Raw genomic sequence first — 21739 nt, forward strand, 5'->3', positions numbered from 1 at the left:
AAATGATTGTATTCATGTTCAGATAAAAGTTGTTGTCCACTACTTATAGGCTGTGTGCACACGATGCAGATTTGGTGCAGAAAAATCTGCTGCAGTTCTGCACTAAATCTGCATCTCCTGGCAGAATCTGCAGGTGCGTTTTTTATGCGTTTTTGATACGTTTTTTATGCGTTTTTTGAGCACAAATCTGCACAAAAAACGCACCAAAAACGCACCTGCAGATTTCTATTATGGAGGGGTGCAGAAACGCTGCAGAACTGCACAAAAGAAGTGACAGGCACTTCTTTGAAAACTGCAGCGTTTCTGCGCAGATTTTTCTGCACCATGTGCACAGCTTTTTTTTTTTCACATTGATTTACATTGTACTGTGATCACAGTGCAGATCTGCAGCGTTTCTGCTGCAGAAAAATCTGCTGCAGTTCTGCACTAAATCTGCATCGTGTGCACATACCCATACACTGATGGCTTATCGTTTGGGGTAGAGTTCGTGAAGGTCCAACACCCCCCACCTATCAGCAGTTTGCAGCACCGGCCGGAGGTAAGCAGAGTACTAAGCTGGGATACTGTTTAATTTAGGCTAGACCATCAATATGTGGATAGTAAAGAAGCCCTTTAAACTTTTTATGCCTCTAAGGTCACTTTCAAGTGGCCAAAGTTTCCAACCAGCATCATCATCCAAGAGAGTTGTTTGGAAATGTCAGTGTCCAGACTCCACATGGAAGAACCAGATGTAGTTGTGGAGAATTTTTAAATGCTGTGATTAAGACTTTATTAAATAACCAACAGTCTAATACACAATTCAGGAGAAAAAAATATACTAAAATATTTAATCATGCTGTATTTGGAAGATTACTGATCCTTTGTTTCACGCAGATTATATTATTTTAGCATGAAAAGTATAATGCTATCTGATAATCTTGCCTACTCTGATCACTTACGTGATGAACAATCAAAACTTCTTCTTGGAAGCTGAAGTCAATTCAAAGTATGGAAGCATGACTGCTAAGCTGCTGTACAGTGGATACGGAAAGTATTCAGACCCCTTTAACTTTTTCACTCTTTGTTTCAATGCAGCCATTTGGTAAATTTAAAAAAGTTCATTTTTTTCTCATTAATGTACACTCTGCACCCCATCTTGACTGAAAAAAACAAATGTAGAATTTTTTGCATATCTATTAAAAAAGAAAAACTGAAATATCACATGGTCATAAGTATTCAGACCCTTTGCTCAGACACTCATATTTAAGTCACATGCTGTCCATTTCCTTGTGATCCTCGAGATGGTTCTGCTCCTTCATTGGAGTCCAGCTGTGTTTAATGAAACAGATAGGACTTGATTTGCAAAGGCACACACCTGTCTATATAAGACTTCACAGCTCACAGAGCATGTCAGACCAACTGAGAATCATGAGGTCAAAGGATCTGGCCAAGGAGCTCAGAGACAGAATTGTGGCAAGGCAAAGATCTGGCCAAGGTTACAACAGAATTTCTCGGGGCGTGGCCTAGCAGGCGATGTGAACAGACGTGCAACAGAGCTCTCCCGCTTCATTATCTCTGTATTAACCCCTTAGAGGCGCCGCCGAGCGCAAATCATACTCTCAGGAGTGCACATAGTCTCGGGGAGCGAGGTGTGACCCGAAGGAACGGAATCTTATCTGAGGATGACACGCAGGAGACAGAAGGAGCTGACAGCTGCGGGAAGCTCACAGGCCCAAGATGGCGCTGAGACTGCAGAGGAGGCGGCGAGGGCAAGCGCTGCTTATCAGAGGAAGATGGATGTGATTGCTAAGTTGGAGCGATTTGCCAGGTCAGAGGAGGCTGTAAATCTACAGTCAGAGGCTGGAAGTGTGGAGTCTGGAGCAGCTGGTGCCCCCGGAGATCAGCAGGAAGGAGGGGCTCAGCTACAGTGCAGTGGGTCAGACCAGGGATCTCCTACAAGGGCCGCAGGAGCTGTTCTGCCTGCACAGTCTGACATGCCAGAAATGGAGGAGCCGACTCTGAAGGACATATTTTCAGTGGTGATGTACTGTAAGTCTGCCCTGGGGGCTCTAAACCTACGAGCGGATGAATTAAAGGGAGAGATGGTCGCTTTAAACTCTGCTATGCGTAAAGTTGAAAAGAGAGTGGAAGAGGTGGAAGAAAGGGTTGGGAGTGCAGAAGATCGGATTGGTGAATTGTTAAACAGGGAAAAAAAGTATATTCAACGTATTGCTGATCTGGAGTTTAAGACTGATGACCTTGAAAACCGATCCCGCAGGAACAACCTAAGGATTGTGGGGGTCCCAGAAAAGGCGGAAGGGAGCAACCCCACGGCTTATATTGAGGCATGGCTAAAAAACGCTGTGGGTGGAGATGGCCTTACTAAGATGTTTGCCGTTGAAAGAGCGCACCGTGTGCCCACCAGACCCCTCCCCCCCGGCTCGGCCCCAAGAGTTATCTTGGCTAAAATTCTGAACTATCAGGACCGAGACATTTTGTTGAGGAAAGCCAGGAATTGTGATGAGCTGACCATTGATGGTAATCGGGTCTCCCTTTATCCGGATTACTCTGCGGCGGTCCAAAAGCTTCGGATGAAGTTTGGAGAGGTCAAGAGGAGGTTGCGAGACTTAGATGTCCGTTATTCAATGATTTACCCAGCAAAATTAAGGGTGGTGGCTCTGGATCGGGTGCATTTTTTCCAAAATCCAGAGGAGGCGTCACAATGGCTGGATCTCAATACTAAGCATGTCAAAACGGGGCAGACCCGCTGAAACTGATTTAAGTGCTACTGAGGCAATTGTTAACCCTTCACTGTTATGTTTGGTTTGATAGTTAACTGGTACTTATACTGTGACTTTATGGTATATTGATATCATCAGGTTGTGTTCGGCGGCGCAACGAAATTTGCATTTTGGCTATGGTGGGCGGGGGAGCTGAAGGAACGCAGAGTTTTTATCGTTAGGCTGTGAAACAGCGTTCCCAGATCTCAAATTGAGAGGGAGAGTTTATTTTGATATTCTAAGAGTAGAGAGGAGTTGGGTGGGCTTAAAGAGAGGGGAGAGATAGAGAGTTATTTCAGTTGGGAATTGGGGATGGGGGGGGGGAGGAGGGAGGGGGTGGGAGTTGGGGTTGAGACCTTAGGGAGCTTGAACTCATTCATTGTTTCTATAAGCTATAATGGGTGGGGAGGTTAAAATCCTAAGTTGGAATGTTAGGGGCCTTGCAAATGCTACTAAAAGAACAGCTATTTTCCAATATGTACTGAAACAGAGGCCTTCAGTGATATGTCTGCAGGAAACTCACCTAGTGAAGGAAAAGGTTGCTATTCTACAGAAGAGATGGGTGAGAAAGGCGTATCACTCAACGTTCTCAAATTATGCCAGAGGTGTGTCAATTTTGATACACGTTAGTGTTCCGTTTGAAGAGATTGAGGTAACCACCGATAAAGACGGCCAATTTGTGTTTTTAGTATGCAAGATATTTAACAGGTTAATTTGTATTGTGTCAATTTATATTCCACCACCATATTCCAAGAAAAAGATACAGGAGATTCTGGAAATTACGGGTAGGTGGGATGGGGTGCCCCTCCTTATAGTGGGGGATGTGAACAATATATCTAATGATCACTGGGACAAGGGTAGACATGCAGAGTTGAGAAGTGAAGGGAACTCTACTCCTTTTGGAAATTATCTAAGAGAAATAGGATGGATAGATTTGTGGCGGGTGCGTAATCCTAGGACATATGCCTACTCATGTTATTCAGCAACATACGGATCTTTATCTCGCATTGATGTGGCTTTGGGAAATGGGGGGGTGAATAATCTAATACATGAGGTGGAGTATAGGCCTAGAGTAATATCGGACCATAGCCCAGTACTGGTCTCTGTACAAATGACTGGGAAGAGTGGTCTGACGGGGTTGGGATGGAAATTTCACCCCTCCTGGCTACAGTATTTGGATATGGAACAGGTGGGAACTGAACTCGGGGAGTTTTTCAGGATAAATGAAGGGAGTGCGGGGAATCTTGTAGTGTGGGACACCATGAAGGCATACCTGAGAGGAATTTTATTCCGGGACATCTCGAGACATAAAACTAAGTCTAAAATTCAAGACAATGCAGTGATGGAGGAACTGAGGGTGGCGGAAGAGACACTGGCCTCTCAGAATTCAAGAGAAGCACAACTTCGTATGAGGGCGGCTCAGGTAGCGGTCGATGAACTCCATATGCGTAGGGCAGATAGGTTGAGAGCCTTTCAAAAGGAAACATTTTATTCTGAGGGAGAGAAGGTAGGACATTTGCTCTCGGTGGTGGTTTCTGCGCAGCGGGATTCTTCACATGTATACTCCATAAGAACAGAGGAAGGTAAAACGGTTACTCAGGGGGGGGAAATTTTAGACGTTTTTCGGAGATTTTATAGTAAATTATATTCCTCTAGGGTGGATAAAAGTCCTGAGGAAATGAATAGATATCTGAAAGAGGTTGACTTACCCAGACTAGGTAGAGAGGAAAGGGAGTGGATGGATAGACCGCTTGGGGAGGAAGAATTGAAGGCGGCTTTGGCGAATATGGCGGGGGGCAAGGCTCCGGGGACGGACGGTATCCCAGTAGAGGTTTATAAAATTCTTAATGCAGAGTTAATGCCCAAATTGGAGCGAGTGTTCTCTGAGTCGTTGGAGAGGGGAGTGCTGCCCCCATCAATGAGAGAGGCCATCGTGGTGGTTATTCCTAAAGCTGATAAAGATCCTCAACAGCCGGAGTCGTATAGACCAATTTCACTTCTAACGGCTGACATAAAGATTTTGGCGAAGGCCCTGGCGAACAGGCTGACCCAAGTGATCGATAAATTGATTCACCCAGACCAGTCTGGCTTTATGCCCAATAAATCCACGGCAATTAACTTGAGAAGGCTATTTTTAAATATGCAAATTCCTGCAGACAATGCCGGAAAAAGAGTTGTGGTGTCTTTAGATGCCCACAAGGCCTTTGATTGTGTGGAGTGGAGTTACTTGTGGTCGGTACTGGATCGCCTGGGGTTTGGTCCAAAATTCATCTCCTGGGTTAAGTTGCTGTACTCGTTCCCAATGGCAAAAATTAGAGTTAATAATAATTTGTCAGAGAGTTTCCCGCTGTTTAGGGGTACCAGACAGGGGTGTCCGCTGTCCCCGTTGCTCTTCGCTCTGGCCGTGGAGCCGTTAGCGGCTAAAATAAGAGGTGCTCAGGAGGTTAGAGGTTACATCTATGGTAGGAGGGAAGACAAAATTGCATTATATGCTGACGATATTTTGTTGTTCCTGGAGGATTCTGAAAGGTCCCTGTGCAATGCGGTTGCTTTGATTGAGGAGTTTGGTCGGTTTTCGGGTCTCACAATAAACTGGGATAAGTCTTGTATGTTGTTGATTGAGGGGGACAGTATGGGCAGTGGAGAGAGGGCGATAACCACAAAATTAAAGATTGTTCAAAAATTCAAATATTTGGGTATTCAGATTGCTCTTCCTCTAACTACCTTTGAGGAACTGAATTTAAGTCCATTAATGCAGAAAATTCGTACCAAGATTGCGGCATGGAACAAATTACATTTATCGGTGGTTGGTAGGGTGAACCTCTTAAAGATGATTGTAATGCCACAGTTGTTGTACGTGCTACATAACTCTCCCATTTGGATTACACAATGCAGATTCCGTAAGATTAGGTCTTTGTTTGGGGAATTAATATGGGGAGGAAAGAGTCCTAGGTTTAAACAGGAGATACTTCAGAGGGCCAAAACAGAGGGGGGTCTTGCACTTCCTAATCCATGGCTATACTTCTTAGCAGCACAGTGTCAACATCTCAAAGGATGGGGGGAGGAGGCAGGGAGTGTGCAAATACCTAATAGCTTGAGGTTCTTACTACAGGCAGACGTTTTGAGTGACAGTTTGGAGGGAGGACAATTCAAAAAAATGGGTTCACATGGGTGCACTATCAAATTAATTCACAGAGTATGGGAAAAAGTCAAACTCATTAGGGAAGTGAGTGGGTTCACCAGATTCTCGCCTATTTGGGACAACATTTATCTACCGGAATTTAGGCAGAGGGAGGGTTTTCACTTTTGGTCTGCAGCAGGTATTAAATGGCTGGGGCAGCTGATAAGTCAGGGCAGACTTAAAACATTTGAGGAGTTGCAGGAAGAATTTCAGTTGCCACGGTCTGAATTGTTCCAGTATAATCGTATCTCTCATGCTTATCAGGCACAGAATAAAAGGGGAGCCATAGTGGTACAGATTGATCTCATGATCGACTATATCCTTAAGAATAGCTGCACGAAGGGGGCGATTTCAGAAATATATGGGTTTCTACTTTTTTCTTTCCTGGAAAAATATCCCATCCGAGCCAAAGGGAAATGGGAAGCTGAATTGGGAATAATTGACAATGATAGATGGGAGTCGGTCCTAGAATATGTGCCCAAGATATCAATGAGTGAACCAGGCAGGCTATCACAGTTATTCGTAATCCATAGGGCCTATAGAACCCCTGACAGGTTGTTCAAGGCTGGGCTTAGGCAGAACTCGGACTGCCCTCGGTGCTCACAATCCCAGGCGGGGATATTGCATATGATGTGGCAGTGCCCTAGACTGTCCTCCTTCTGGATAGTTGTTTTAAATCGTATTGAACTGGTGTATGGATGTTCTGTCCCTAGGGTTCCACTGACTTGCATATTGGGATATGTGGAGGAAATTGTTACGGACAACATGTTTAAAATAGCTATTGCACAATTGTTATTCATTGCTAGGAAATTGATCGCCAAATTTTGGATTAGAGAGGAACCTCCAACAAGAAGAGACTTTCTTAAGCAAGCGGAGCATATACTTACTTTGGAGAAAAGTATCTACACCAAAAGGAATAAGCTGGACATCTTCCACAAGCTGTGGCAACCGTGGATGGACTTGAATTAGGATGATAAATGAGAATATAGGGAACCTAGTATTCAATGGAAATATAACGGATGTTTATTCAAATGGTTGTATGATGATGGGAAGTGGGGTGGCTCTGGCTGAGGTCTCGGGTTGGGCAGGGTGGGGGAGCTCTGGGTCGGGGGGGAAAAAGTTATCTGTAAATGTTTAATGAAACATTGCCATGAGAAATATTCTGATTGTTTATTCTTTGCGGATAATAAAAATCTATCTGATAAAAAAAAAGGTTACAACAGAATTTCTGCAGTACTCAAGGTTCCTGAGAGCACAGCGGCCTCCATAATCCTTAAATGGAAGAATGTTGGGACCACCAGAAGTCTTCCTAGACCTGGCCATCCAGCCAAACTGAGCAATCGTGAGAGAAGAGCCTTGATGAGAGAGGTAAAGAAGAAACCCAAGACCACTGTGGCTGAGCTCCAGAGATGCAGTAAGGAGATGGGAGAAAGTTCCACAAAGTCAACTATCACTGCAGTCCTCCACCAGTCGGACCTTTATGGCAGAGTGGCTCGACGAAAGCCTCTCCTCAGTGCAAGACATATGAAAGCCCGCACAGTTTGCTTAAAACACATGAAGGACTCCCAGACTATGAGAAATGAGATTCTCTAGTCTGATGAGACGAAGATAGACCTTTTTTTTTGTGATGATTCTAAGCGGTATGTGTGGAGAACACCAGACACTGTTCATCATCTGCCAATACAATCCCAACAGTGAAACATGGCGCATCATACTGGGGGGTTGTTTTCCAGCTGCAGGGACAGGAGAACTGGTTGTCATTGAAGGAAACATGAATGCGGCCAAGTACAGAGATATCCTGGATGAAAACCTTTTCCAGAGTGCTCTGGAAGGAGTGGCTTCAGAACAACTCTGACCATTCTTGACTGCCTCAGCCAGAGCCCTGACCTAAACCCAATTGAGCATCTCTGGAGAGACCTGAAAATGGCTGTCCACCAACGTTCACCATCCAACCTGATGGAACTGAAGAGGATCTGCAAGGAAGAATGGCAGAGGATCCCCAAATTCAGGTGTGAAAAAACTTGTTGCATCATTTCCAAGGAGACTCATGGCTGTACTAGCTCAAAAGGTGCTTCTACTCAATACTGAGCAAAGGGTCTGAATACTTATGACCATGTGATATTTCAGTTTTTCTTTTTTAATAAGTTTGCAAATATTTCTACATTTCTGTTTTTTTTCAGTCAAGATGTGGTGCAGAGTGTACATTCATGTGAAAAATGAATTTTTTAGAATTTACCAAATGGCTGCAATGAAACAAAAAGTGAAAAATTTAAAGGGGTCTGAATACTTTCCGTACCCACTGTATATGTGCAGCTTCCTAATATACTTAGGCCCTGATTTATCACCGGTTTTACACTAGAGGTCTGGTGTAACAAGCTTTTAAAAGTTTAAAAAATGTTGATGCAACGAGAGGCTGCACTAAAATTTTGCACCTTTTGGCAGTCTCACACCATTTTTGTTCAGCTCCGACAAAGTGTGCAGAACGTTGACAAGTCAGCCACCACTCGTCAAATTTATGACAAGTGGCAGTGTTCCTTACACCACAAATCTTACTCCAGTCCCCAAGTAGAGTAAGATTTGTGACAAGGTGCAGACAAAAAAGTACACCACTTTTCAGATGTGCCAGATTTATTAAGAGGCATGAGTTTCTTAATGAATCAAGATCATCTGTTTCCAGCACATATCTTCATCAGGACCAACATGAAAAACACTGTTCTTAATGAATTAGGGTCTTTGTACTTTAATTCAATATTTTCCACATCTCCGCTTACGGTTGCTTAATTGGAGAGCCCCATAACCATGCAGCAGCACAAGTTATCCAGTTCTGATATTTGCCATCATGGTCCAGCTTAGCTGTAATGAGGGATCCAGAGTGCAGATGGTTTACAGTCCAGATGGTTAGATGTAGCAGACTCTCACATGTGAAGGCTGATTGTAAGCATCTGTATTTAGAAGAAATATTTCCATCTTCCAACAGCAGACATGCTGAAAAAGAAGATACATCTGCTCCTTTGCGGTCCAGTTTATCAACTTATTTAGGTCAGTTTTCTGATTAATTAATAATAGATAAAACACCGTGTCCATACTTACAGTCTGAAAGTTCGAGATCACTGGGTAGTTTCTATAAAGACTGTCTTTGATACTTGTCTATAATATCAGCAATCACCATAATTTATGGATCAAGTAATACTAGGATTGTACTAAGCACCATGTAAAAGAAATTAAATATTTAAAACGTATAGATCCAGACCCATGAAAAGGCAACAGACCAGACCACACAGCCCCGAAAGAAAAAACCTGCACTTACATAATGAGTAAGATAATGACATATAACACATTCACAAACCTCTTACTTCCAGGGATATAGTACTCAATGTGACTGTGGGCCTCTACAAAAACAGAAAAATGACATTTAAATGGTATATTTGCCCCTCAAGATTGCACTTGATTTTCAATAATGTATCTGAGATGTGTTGGCGCTGTGGAACTGACAGATAATATGTGCAAAAATGTAAAGCGCTGCGGAATATGTTAGCGCTATATAAAAATAAAGATTATTATTATTACATATGGACAACATCTCACATTTGGTGGCATTGCCCTACAATTCAGCCATTTTGGAGTACAGTTTTTCAGGTTAGAATCTCTCTTAGACAGTTCCAAAAACTCCCAAAATTGTCCTACTTTCCATTTTCCCAGGATCTATTAAGGCTTAGAAAAATATACCATAAAAGCAGATGTGGATTTCATATGCGCTGTTGATTCCAAAAAAGATCTGAAGACGTGTTTTGAAGAATCGTGGTTTATTGTCAACGTGTTTCAAAGTCAGTCTGACTCCTTCCTCAGATCAGCCACCTGTACTTGTAGTATATCCTTCACACATCCATGGATGATGCAGAAGCTGACAATTGTGCAATAATAGTGGTGGTGTCACACACACAGCCGTATCAGGTGAGCAATTTACCATTACCAACTATTACTTGGATAAGACCCTATTGCGCTTTGCAATCCCTTTCAAGGCTTAACAAAAACATTTTGAGAAACCGTCTTATGGCTGCCGGGAAAGTTATCACATTGTCTTTTCTCTATTGGATGGAAAAGCTGTAGGCTGAGAACCACTGGCGATTATGATCATCCGTAGATATGTCATCCGTGGGAGAAATTTAAAGATTCTGAAAATTTTCATATTCTTAAAGAGGTATTCCCAACTCCAAGATCCTATCCCAATATGTAATAGGTGTAATGATATATGAAAAAAAAAAGAATATTAATATTAGCAAATACCTCCAATTAGAAATGTAGTATAGGTTTTCTGATTTTTCCATCTCTCTTTCCTCATGTGCAGGTCCCGCAATTCCTGCACATGAGAAAAGAGACATAATGAATCAGAAAAACTATACATTTCTAATTGATGGTATCTGCTAATATTATTATTACACCTATTACATATCGGGATAGGATCTTGGAGATCGGAATACCCCTATATGATAAGATTTTATGTGTGCTATTGTGGCCCCGACCCCTTTTTTTTTCTTCTTCTTCCCTTCTTCCATTCTGCCTTCTTTCTCTCTTTACCTCTTTCTTAACTTCCATTGTGTTCCCCTCTTCTCTTCTTATTTTTCAGGTTTAGACATGCAACGACCTTTGTACGAATTATTGGATTTGCAACTGTACTGGGACATAATCTATGTTCTTGTTTTATTGTGTGTAGATTTTAATTGTCCCGCGTGACCAATAAATGTTTGTTTATGTTTTCAAAAACTTAATAAAAATCAATTCAGCATACATTTTGGATATTTATTGAGTAGAATAACAAATTAATGTAAAATGTATAGACTTTGTAAAATTACCGTAATTGTTTCCACATCTCATAAAGCACTAGGACATCGCTATGATATTATACCGTCACTTTGTCGGAGCTGTACAACTCAATGGTTGATATCGCCATTGTGTAGGGAAAGTTTAGATGGAAATATGGCGCTACATCAACATTATGTCCCAGGGGTCGACCCCCGATGTTCATAAAGCGATGGCATCTCCTTGTGATTATTTTATTATCATTACTTTCTGAGATGGCAAAACCACCAAATGTCATAGTCATTCTGCCTATAAAATTGAATAGTTTTACATAAAGAATATCAAAAACTAGTATTAATATGTGAACTGCACAACAATAAAACCTGATATAATAGAATAGTGGCTATATATTGTTTTTAGATTTTATGAGAACCTGAACTGATAAAGCGGGGATTGTCCAGTAGTGGACAACCCCTTTAAGGAGGTCATCCAGGACCACTTACTTCTACATTAGGAAGTGAAAATTGCTACTAATGTGGTGTCTGTCAGCTGCCGGGCAAGTACCCTGCACCTGTACAAGTGATTAGAATTAGACGCATGCACAATACGGAAGGATGCAGACGAATGTAAATCAGCAGTGTTTCTCACCTGAAGAGGTGCAGGTGAGAGGCGCAAGAGAATCCCTTAAAATTTTTTCCAATAAAATTGTCTAGGTGATGACGCGGGCTAATTCCTTTCTGGATGCCTAATGTCATACTAATACTCTACAAACTTCTGACAATATTCTACTCATATAAGTTGTCCCTCTGTGTAGATGCTCTAATGACAGCACCGTTACCGCCTATGATCGTCTAATGTGGTCCAATGTATGTTAGAACATGGTCGTTTCTGTAATCTACATGCACAGGGCATCTGGAGCCGAATCTGTGCCCTTTACATACATACAACATCACGGCGAAACACGGAGCTAAACAGGGCGCAGAAAATCATCAGGTAGCCACATGGAGAGGTCTTGATAGCCGCATGCTCTTATTTCTTGGGAGCAATATTTCTTCCATGGATTCTAAAAGAAATAAGTTGAAGGTATTTTGTCAGAATTTATTTGGTCATATTGTGCTTTGGAAGATAATATCATCCACACATTTACTTATACAATCCATCGAAAAAAAAAAAGGTTGAAATTCATATTCAAATGAGGCTTACGTGCTATGGGAGTGGCATAGCACTTCCCAAACTTCTGCCTCCCCGGATCTGAGAGCTCACTGGCTATGTATTGAAGGCATCTGAAGCTGCAAAACATCCTTAGGCCGAGTGCTATTTGTCCTCTCTGCTTTTATGCCTACATTGCACATTGGATATCATTAAGCCAAGGATTTTTTATCATCTGATGAGTGCCGTGACTCTACCTCTGTGCTTGGACTACTGTGGACGGCTGCTTACAGGGCACCATCATGCCATTCAGCATCTGCTGCGCTGCACCCCCTGGAACCGATGACGAGTTGCTGGTACCAAAGACTAGTGCCCACCATTTGTCTTGATCCTTTTGCTTCTGAGGATAGGCTTTAGGGTACGGCATCAGGAAAAGAGATTTATTTCCAGAAATTGGCGTAAAATATAGTGCACATTTATGCTTCATGGCAGACAGATTTTGATGCAAGACGCCAAATTTTATAAAAGTTTTGAGCTTTTTTGGGCATCTTACTTCAGCCTAAATGAGTTTAAAAATGTTTTCCAGAAATATTTTTTCTCTCCCCATCGGCTTTCACTATGATAAAATAATAAAGTCAGGCGCTATTCACTCCGTCCGGGCGCAGCACTGCATCTCCGCTGCTGCATCGGGCATAGCTGAAAGGCTACAAGTGATGTAATGATGAAAGCACACGGGACCAATACAGCCAGTTACTGGGCTAAGTGGCTCTGCAGATGTAGACAACAAGAGCTGTTAAGTGCAGTGACTGACTGCAGCATGGTGTGCAGTTGTGATGTCGCTGCTGCAGTCAGTCACAGAAGACTGGCGCAGGGGTACAGTTATTATTTTAACACTTACTGGAAGCTGATGGAGATAGAAAAGTTTTTACTTTAACAGTGACATTTAGAAATGCCAGTATACAACCCCTGGCAAAAATTATGGAATCACCGGCCTTGGAGGATGTTCATTCAGTTGTTTAATTTTGTAGAAAGAAAGCAGATCACAGACGTGGCACAAAACTACAGTCATTTCAAATGGCAACTTTCTGGCTTTAAGAAACAGTAAAAGAAATCAAGAACAAAAAATGTGGTAGTCGGTAATGGTTATTCTTTTTTAACCAATCATAGGGTAAAAATCCGAGGCGTATCTAGGGTTTCTAGCACCTGGGGCAAGAATACATTTTGGTGACCTCCCCCCAGGACATATGCGATTTGCACACTTAGTCATGTACTGACGAGCTCCTCTCCCCAATGCTCTCAATGTTCAGTGAAAAACTGAGAGAAGCAGGAAGCGGAGCTCGTTGTCACAGGACCACAAGTATGAAAATCGCATATGAGTGAAGTGTCCATGTGATGACTACTGGAACCTGCAGAGCTGAATCCTTCCAGGCTTCTGAATTCTCACAACGCATGCACTGCACACTTTTAGGATTCTCCCTTGCCGGTGGACAGTCATGTCAGCACAAGCATGCGATTTGTATACTTCTGACCACATTCTGACAAGACTCTCTGAGTTCATTTTCATTGACTGAGACCACACATATCTAGTCAGCACGTGACCGCATGTATGTAAATCGCCAGCACGAGAAATTCCTCAGAAGTCTGCAGTCACAAAGAATGACTGCAGACTCATTACAAACCTGGACATCCCCTTTAATGCTCCTAACATAAAAACATGAGAGTTAGTTAGTATCACAAATAACATTTACATCCAGGTACCTTATAGATGACGTCGTCTCTGGAGCCGTTCTCCTTTTCTTCATCTTGTCCAGACCCCATTATGAGTTTTCTCATCCACAGCTGTCTCTGCAGATTTCCATCTTCGCTCTTTTGCAGAAAATCTCCATATGATGCCCTTAAAGATACAAGTGTCATTATAATGCTCCTGAATAAAAAATTGTCCCTCACTATATTGTCTGCACAAAATATGACCCCCACACTGTCCCTCTTATGGTACATGCTCTTCACACTGATCTCTCCTTTCCATACCGGCCCCCTCTTCACACTGTCCTCTCACACTGTGTCCCCCCATAGGGCCCAGTATTTATACTGTACTCTCATCAGACCCCCCCCTCCTTGGTATACTGTCCGCTCCTGGCTGTGCCCTTACACTGTCCCCCCATGCTACGCCCCCACTACTCAGTTTCTATTCTGTGCCCACTCACTTTTCTCTCCCCATACTGTCTCCTCACACTATTCCCCTCCCTCCTCATACTGTCTCCTCTCACATCCCTTCTGTTCACCATACTGTCTCCGCATATATTTCCCCCCTTACTTTCTACACTGCCTGCTCACCTGACTCCCCATACTGTGTCTACACACATCCCATCACCCTCACTCCCCGTACTCTGTCCACATACATTTTTCACATCGCTACTCATACTGTGTCCACATACATTCCCCCGTCGCTCCCCATACTGTCTGCACCCATCCCCCATACTGTTTCCTCAGATATGCCCCCATTCCCCAGTACTGTTTCCTCATACATGCCCCCATTCTCCTGTGCTGTTTCCTCATATATGCCCATTATTTTCCTCTACCCCACCCCATCATTGCTTTCTTCACCACCTCCATCTTTGCCTTCTCCACCACCACTATCATTGCTTTCTCCCCCACCACCCCATAATTTCCCATTCCACAATCTCCATCATTTTCCTTCCCCAGCACTCGCATCATTGCCAATTCCACCACCTCCATCATTTCCTACTTTGCCTTTTCCACCATATCCATCATTTTCTCTTCCCCCACCACCCCCATCATTGCCCTTTCTACCACCATCATCATTGTCCTTTCTGCCGCCATCACCATACTTTCCCATTCCACCACCTCCATCATTTTCTCCCCCTCCAATATCATCAGTGTGCTTTCCACCACCACCATCTTTGTCCATTCTACCACCTCCATCATTTCTCCCCCCCCTCATTATTGCCCTTTCCACCACCTCCACGATTTCCTCCTCCCCACCATCATTGCATTCTCCCCCAACCACCATCATTGCCCATTCCAATTTCCACCTCCATCATTGCCTCCCCCCACACCCATCATTGCCCATTCCACCACCTCCATCATTGCCCATTCCACCACCTCCATCATTTCCTCCCCCACCCCCATCATTGCCCATTCCACCTCCATCACTGCCCATTCCACCACATCCATTATTTCCTCCTCCCCCTCCATCCCAATTATTGCCCTCTCCCAATCAGCCACATCATTGCCCTCGCCTCTCCTCCCCGTACACACAAAACCTTTTACGTCTCTGCACATTCACCCGCAGCGCTACGCATGCACGCACAAACACACACACACATATTGCGTACAGTATAATGGCCACACCTAGTTACTCGCGGCTGAGCTCCATACACATTGCACACACGGCTCCGCTCCGTACACCTCGTACACACGTGGCTCCGCTCCCTACACCTCGTACACACGTGGCTCTGCTCCGTACACCTCGTACACATGCGGCTCCGCTCCGTAGACCTCTTACACTTGCGGCTTCGCTCCGTACACCTCGTACACACGCGGCTCCACTCCGTACACCTCGTACACACGCGGCTCCGCTCCGTACACTTCGTACACACGCGGCCCCGCTCCGCACGCCTCGTACACACGCGGCTCCGCTCCGTACACCTCGTACACACGTGGCTCCGCTCCGTACACCTAGTACACACGCAGCTCCGCACACCTCGTACACACGCGGCTCCACTCCGTACACCTCGTACACACACGGCTCCGCTCTGTACACCTCGTACACACACGGCTCTGCTCCATGCACACCCAGTTCCGCTCTGTACACCTCGTACACACACGGCTCCGCTCCATACACCATGCACACACCCAGTTCCGCTCTGTACACCTTGTACACATATGGCTCCGCTCTTTACACCTCGCACACACACGGCTCCACTCCGTACACCTCGTACACACACGGCTCCGCTCTGTACACCTCGTACACACACGGTTTCCGCTCTGTACACCTCGTACACACATGGCTCTACTACATCCACGCAAACCACTCCTGACCCCACACAAAAGCTTACCCTCGTCCAGCACCATGACAACCAGCAGAGTCCTGCACTACACGGAGGCCCTTGATCATGTGACTCCTGACTCCTCCCCTCCTGTGACCTCATCACAGGTCCTGTGCACACAGAGCAGCGGCAGCCATAGTTGTGGTGTGCGGCTCTCTGCGGTGGAGGGGCTCTACTGCAGGGCAAGTGCAGTCCCACCCGTGATCGCGCACGCACTGAGAGAGTGCACGCGCACCAGGGCCTGTACAGAAGATTTAAAGGGCCATCGGCCCATTTTGTGCTCAGAGGGCTTACGGGTCCGGCGCCCAGTCTCTGCTGGACTGGGCGGGCCCCTAAGCACTCCGGGCCCCGTCGTAGCTGCGACCCCTGAGACCACGGTAGTTACGCCGCTGACACTTGGGATTCGACGTGCAGTACTTTCTCTGAGCCGGCTGTCAATTTGACAGCCGGCTCAGAGAACGGGACTATCTCAGTGTGGGGGCGGCACCGCTGTGCTTTCCGGCTGCCCGGCGCTCACAGCCAGAGCAGAGAAGCACAGCGCCGGGGACAGACAGCGGTAGGTAAGTATGTAGTGGTTGTTTTTTTTACTTTAACGATGGTAACCAGGGTATACATCGGGTTACTAAGCGCGGCCCTGCGCTTAGTAACCCGATATTTACCCTGGTTACCAGCGAAGACATCTCTGAATCGGCGTCACACACGCTGATTCAGCGATGTCTGCGGGAGATCCAGCGACGAAACAAAGTTCTGGACTTTCTTCCCCGACCAACGACATCACAGCAGGGGCCTGATCGCTGCTGCCTGTCACACTGGACGATATCGCTAGCCAGGACGCTGCAACGTCACGGATCGCTAGCGATATCGTCTAGTGTGACGGTACCTTAACCGAAGTCCAGTTTCCTTTGTAGTCAGCCGGGCACCTTAAATATACACTGCACTAAGCATTTCCTTAATGCAAACTGATATGCACATAGAATGCTATCACACATGTGTGGTATCATGAGGTTTTCAATCTATCGCTGGAAAATTTCCACCTCAGATCTGTCCCAAAATGAACAATGAAATCTGAATGTACTACATGCAAATGTTGTGATGGATTTTTCTACAGATTTCATCTTACCGTATTACCAAGCATTTCATATTGTGAGATACTCGGTGACAATCCACACAAGAATAAGCATGCTGCAGATTTGTAAATCCCCAGCATTGCTCATATTTTCAAACATGGAAAGACTGACCGTCACTTCCAAATAGAAAACAGGTGTGAACAGGTGCATTCTAAGAGTAGCCATCTGCATACATAACTAACAAAGTTGCACTCTGTAGCGATATAGCATGAATATATCAAATATATGAAATTTGAATTGCATTACTGCTCTAGAAAATAGGGGGAAAAAAACAAGAAACTTAGCACATAATTTGGCCAATTCATGCGTGTCCAGCAGCCAAGGTAAGGTGATCTTCATTGCTGGGAACCTATCCTAATGTGAATTATTTGTATACATAGGCGCTCTGAGAGAGAATTCCACCCATCAGCCCGTGGCGGTTTTAATTATAGCAGGATCCTACCTACCCATACAAATGTAGGCGTCAGTCTAGGAGAGGATTCACATTAGTCAGGTTCCCAGCAATTTAGATCACCTTGTCGCGGCTGCTGGGCACGCATGAATTGAACAAATTATGTGCTAAGTAGCTTCGTTTTTCCTATTTTCTAGAGCAGGAATGCCATTCATATTTCATATATTTCATGTTTACATGCTATAGCGCCACAGAGAGCAACTTATTTGTGAGTTGCTCATATTTTCAGGCAGATTTCACCTGCTTTGAAAACCTCATTCGCTTGCAATGTACTGTAAATTGGTGTAGGTCTGCTGGGCAGAGTCCTCGGCAAAAATCCACAGCAAATCCTGAAGGGGTAAATATGTCCCAAGTAAAACGTTTCATAGATAGTATGGAAACAATGAATTCAAGTTTTCCTTCTTGTACATGTAATACTGTACATTGTAATTCATTTTGCATTTTACAAGCATGACAAGGACAATTTACCTCACTTGTAGAATTTAATTTCAGTATCAACACAGTCATAGAAAAGGTCCACTACTTCAGCAGGGTCTAGTGGATTTGAGCTACTGAGTAAATCTTCCATAGCATCCAAGCCTTGTTTCTCCAGATCTAATAATATGGTAAAAAGTTGGTCTCCTTCCTCCTACACAGAAATAGAAAAAAAGAAAAGTGTTATCTTGTTACAGGGAATCTGTGTTTGCTGCCCCATCTATGAGCGGCATGGTGTAGGGGCAGAGACCCTAATGCAGTTTTGATAAAATCACTGATTAATCTGTCGCAGATCTACCAATTCTCTGAACCCCGCCTACACCACTGATTGGCAGCTTTCCGTGTACACTGTGGTGGGGGCGGGGTTATGCACAGCTCATGAATATGGAGGACTACATGGCAGCAGAATTACTAGTCCTTTAGTGATAATCTCCTGCTAAAACTGTGATTTTATCAAAAGAACTGCAAGCAGCTCAGTAATTGACATATCACCAGAATCAGACCTTCTGTCGCTATATTATGCTGCTCTCAGATTGGGTAGCACAATCTTGTGACAGATTCCCTTCCTTTAACCCCTTAACCCCAAGGCTGGTTTGCATGTTAATGACCGGGCCAATTTTTACAATTCTGACCACTGTCCCTTTATGAGGTTATAACTCTGGAACGCTTCAACGGATCCTGATGATTCTGACAGTGTTTTCTCGTGATATATTGTACTTCACGATAGTGGTAGAATTTCTTTCATATTACCTGCGTTTATTTGTGAAATAATCGGAAGTTTGGCGAAAATTTTGGAAATTTCGCAATTTTCCAACTTTGAATTTTTATACCCCTAAAAATCACAGAGATATGTCACACAAAATACTTAATAAGTAACATTTCCCACATGTCTACTTTACATCGGCACTATTTTGGAACCAAAATTTTTTTTTTGTTAGGGAGTTATAAGGGTTAAAAGTTGACCAGCAATTTCTCATTTTTTCAACACCATTTTTTTTTAGGGACCACATCACATTTGAAGTAACTTTGAGGGGTCTATATGATAGAAAATACCCAAGTGTGACACCATTCTAAAAACTGCACACCTCAAGGTGCTCAAAACCACATTCAAGAAGTTTATTAACCCTTCAGGTGTTTCACAGGAATTTTTGGAATGTTTAAAAAAAATTAACATTTAACTTTTTTTAACATTTCTTTTTTTACTTCAGCTCCAATTTGTTTTATTTTACCAAGGGTAACAGGAGAAAATGGACCCCAAAAGTTGTTGTACAATTTGTCCTGAGTACGCTGATTCCCCATATGTGGGAGTAAACCACTGTTTGGGCGCATGACAGAGCTCGGAAGGGAAGGAGCGCTATTTGACTTTTCAATGCAAAATTGACAGGAATTGAGATGGGACGCCATGTCGCGTTTCAAGAGCCCCTGATGTGCTTAAACATTGAAACCCTCCACAAGTGACACCATTTTGGAAAGTAGACCCCCTAAGGAACTTATCTAGATGTGTGGTGAGCACTTTGACCCACTGAGTGCTTCACAGAAGTTTATAATGCAGAGCCGTAAAAATAAAAAATCATATTTTTTTCACAAAAATGATATTTCACCCCCAATTTTTTATTTTCCCAAGGGTAACAGAAGAAATTGGATGCCAAAAGTTGTTGTGCAATTTGTCCTGAGTACGCTGATACCCCATATGTGGGGGTAAACCACTGTTTGAGCGCATGGCAGAGCTCGGAAGGGAAGGAGCGCCGTTTGACTTTTCAATGCAAAATTGACTGGAATTGAGATGGGACGCCATGTTGCGTTTGGAGAGCCACTGATGTGCCTAAACATTGAAACCCCCCACAAGTGACACTATTTTGGAAAGTAGACCCCCTAAGGAACTTATCTAGATGTGTTGTGAGAACTTTGAACCCCAAGTGTTTCACTACAGTATATAAAGCAGAGCCGTGAAAATAAAAAATATTTTTTTTACACAAAAATTATGTTTTAGCCCCCAGTTTTGTATTTTCCCAAGGGTAACAGGAGAAATTGGACCCCAAATGTTGTTGTCCAATTTGTCCTGAGTACGCTGATACCCCATATGTCGGGGGGAACCACCGTTTGGGCTCATGGCAGAGCTCAGAAGGGAAGGAGCGCTGTTTGGAATGCAGACTTAGATGGAATGGTCTGCAGGGGTCACGTTGCATTTGCAGAGCCTCTGATGTACCTAAACAGTAGAAAACCCCCACAAGTGACCCCATATTGGAAACTAGACCCTCTAAGGAACTTATCTAGATGTGTTGTGAGAACTTTGAACCCCGAAGTGTTTCACTACAGTTTATAACGCAGAGCCGTGAAAATAAAAAATCTTTTTTTTTTTCACAAAAATTATTTTTTAGCCCCCAGTTTTGTATTTTCCCAAGGGTAACAGGAGAAATTGGACCCCAAATGTTGTTTTCCAATTTGTCCTGAGTACACTGATACCCCATATGTGGGGGGGAACCACCGTTTGGGCGGATGGCAGAGCTCAGAAGGGAAGGAGCACTGTTTTACTTTTTCAACGCAACATTAGCTGGAATTGAGATCGGACGCCATGCCGCATTTGGAGAGCCCCTGATGTCCCTAAACAGTGGAAACCCCCAATTATAACTGAAACCCTAACCCAAACACACCCCTAACCCTAATCCCAACCCTAACCACACCCCTAACGCGAATGTGCCAGGAGCGCTCCGTGAGCGCGGCCGATCGACTATAACGTACTATCCCGTCACTGGGAATTAAGTCCCAGGTCACCTCGACGGGATAGTACGTTGTTGTAAATTCAGCTTTTGGGCTCCCTCCGGTGGTTGTAGAGGGTAATGCAGTTGTGCCTGGACTCCAGGAGTGGACAGGTGTATCTACTAATTGCAAAACTGACTGGGGTATATAGCTTTGCGGGATCCTTTGGTCAGTGCCAGTTGTCCATTGTTCTGGAAGGATTCACTTCCCTGCTGGTCTCTCCAGTTTGCTGTGCTTTTCTACAAAGATAAGTCCTGGCTTGGTTTTTGCTGTCCACTTGCTGTGGACTTAATAGTTCTGTGCATTTTCATGTTTTTGTCTTGTCCAGCTTAGTCTGTGAAGGATTTTTTGCAGCCTAGCTATTTCTCTGGAGATGCAGATATACCCCCCATGTCTTTAGTCAGATGTTGTGATCCGCATTTTCTGCGGTGGATATTTTCTAGTGTTTTTATACTGACCGCATAGTACTCTGTTCTATTCTTTCTTTTTAGCTAGTATGGCCTCCTATGCTAAAATCTGATTTCATATCTGCGTATGTTATTTCCCTCTCCTCTCACAGTCAATATTTGTGGGGGGCTATCTATCCTTTGGGGATTTTCTCTGAGTTAAGATAGGTTTCCTGTTTCTGTCTTTAGGGGTAGTTAGATCTTAGGCTGTGCCGAGGGGTCTAGGGAGTGTTAGGTACCCCCCACGGCTACTTCTAGTTGCGCTGCTAGGTTCAGGGTTTGCGGTCAGTACAGGGACCACCTTCTCCAGAGTCCGTCTCATGCTGCTCCTAGGCCACCAGATCATAACAGTACGTCATATGGGATTAAGGTTGTTAAAGGGAATCTCCAGCAGTCAGATGAAATCACTCCTATAACCCCCAAACCTAGGCCACATTATAACTCTCCAACACCATCTCTAACCTGCTTTTAGAATAAAATAATCAGGTTTCTGCCCCCTAACTGCAAGTAACTGACATCATGTAGTCG

At 44.0% G+C, this 21739-nt stretch overlaps 1 protein-coding gene across 2 annotated transcripts in view; it reads right to left on the reverse strand.

Moving 5' to 3' along the window:
• Window positions 1-8659: 8659 nt before the first annotated feature.
• SCRN1 (secernin 1) overlaps window positions 8660-21739 on the reverse strand; it is a 46200-nt gene continuing 33120 nt past the window's right edge. The window contains exons 8-10 of one of the 2 annotated variants that reach the window (XR_011313989.1): window positions 18003-18162; window positions 13645-13780; window positions 10725-11800 (exon numbers count right to left, since the gene is read on the reverse strand). Coding sequence is in view for 1 of the 2 variants with exons in the window: in XM_069729937.1 (XP_069586038.1) it covers window positions 18004-18162 (159 nt within the window). In the remaining variant the exon portion in view is untranslated. Of the gene's footprint in view, window positions 11801-13644; window positions 13781-18002; window positions 18163-21739 lie in introns of both variants that reach the window. The other variant, XM_069729937.1, reaches the window with a different exon arrangement.

Source organism: Ranitomeya imitator, chromosome 6 (genome assembly GCF_032444005.1).
Source record: "Ranitomeya imitator isolate aRanImi1 chromosome 6, aRanImi1.pri, whole genome shotgun sequence".
Taxonomy (NCBI): domain Eukaryota; kingdom Metazoa; phylum Chordata; class Amphibia; order Anura; family Dendrobatidae; genus Ranitomeya; species Ranitomeya imitator.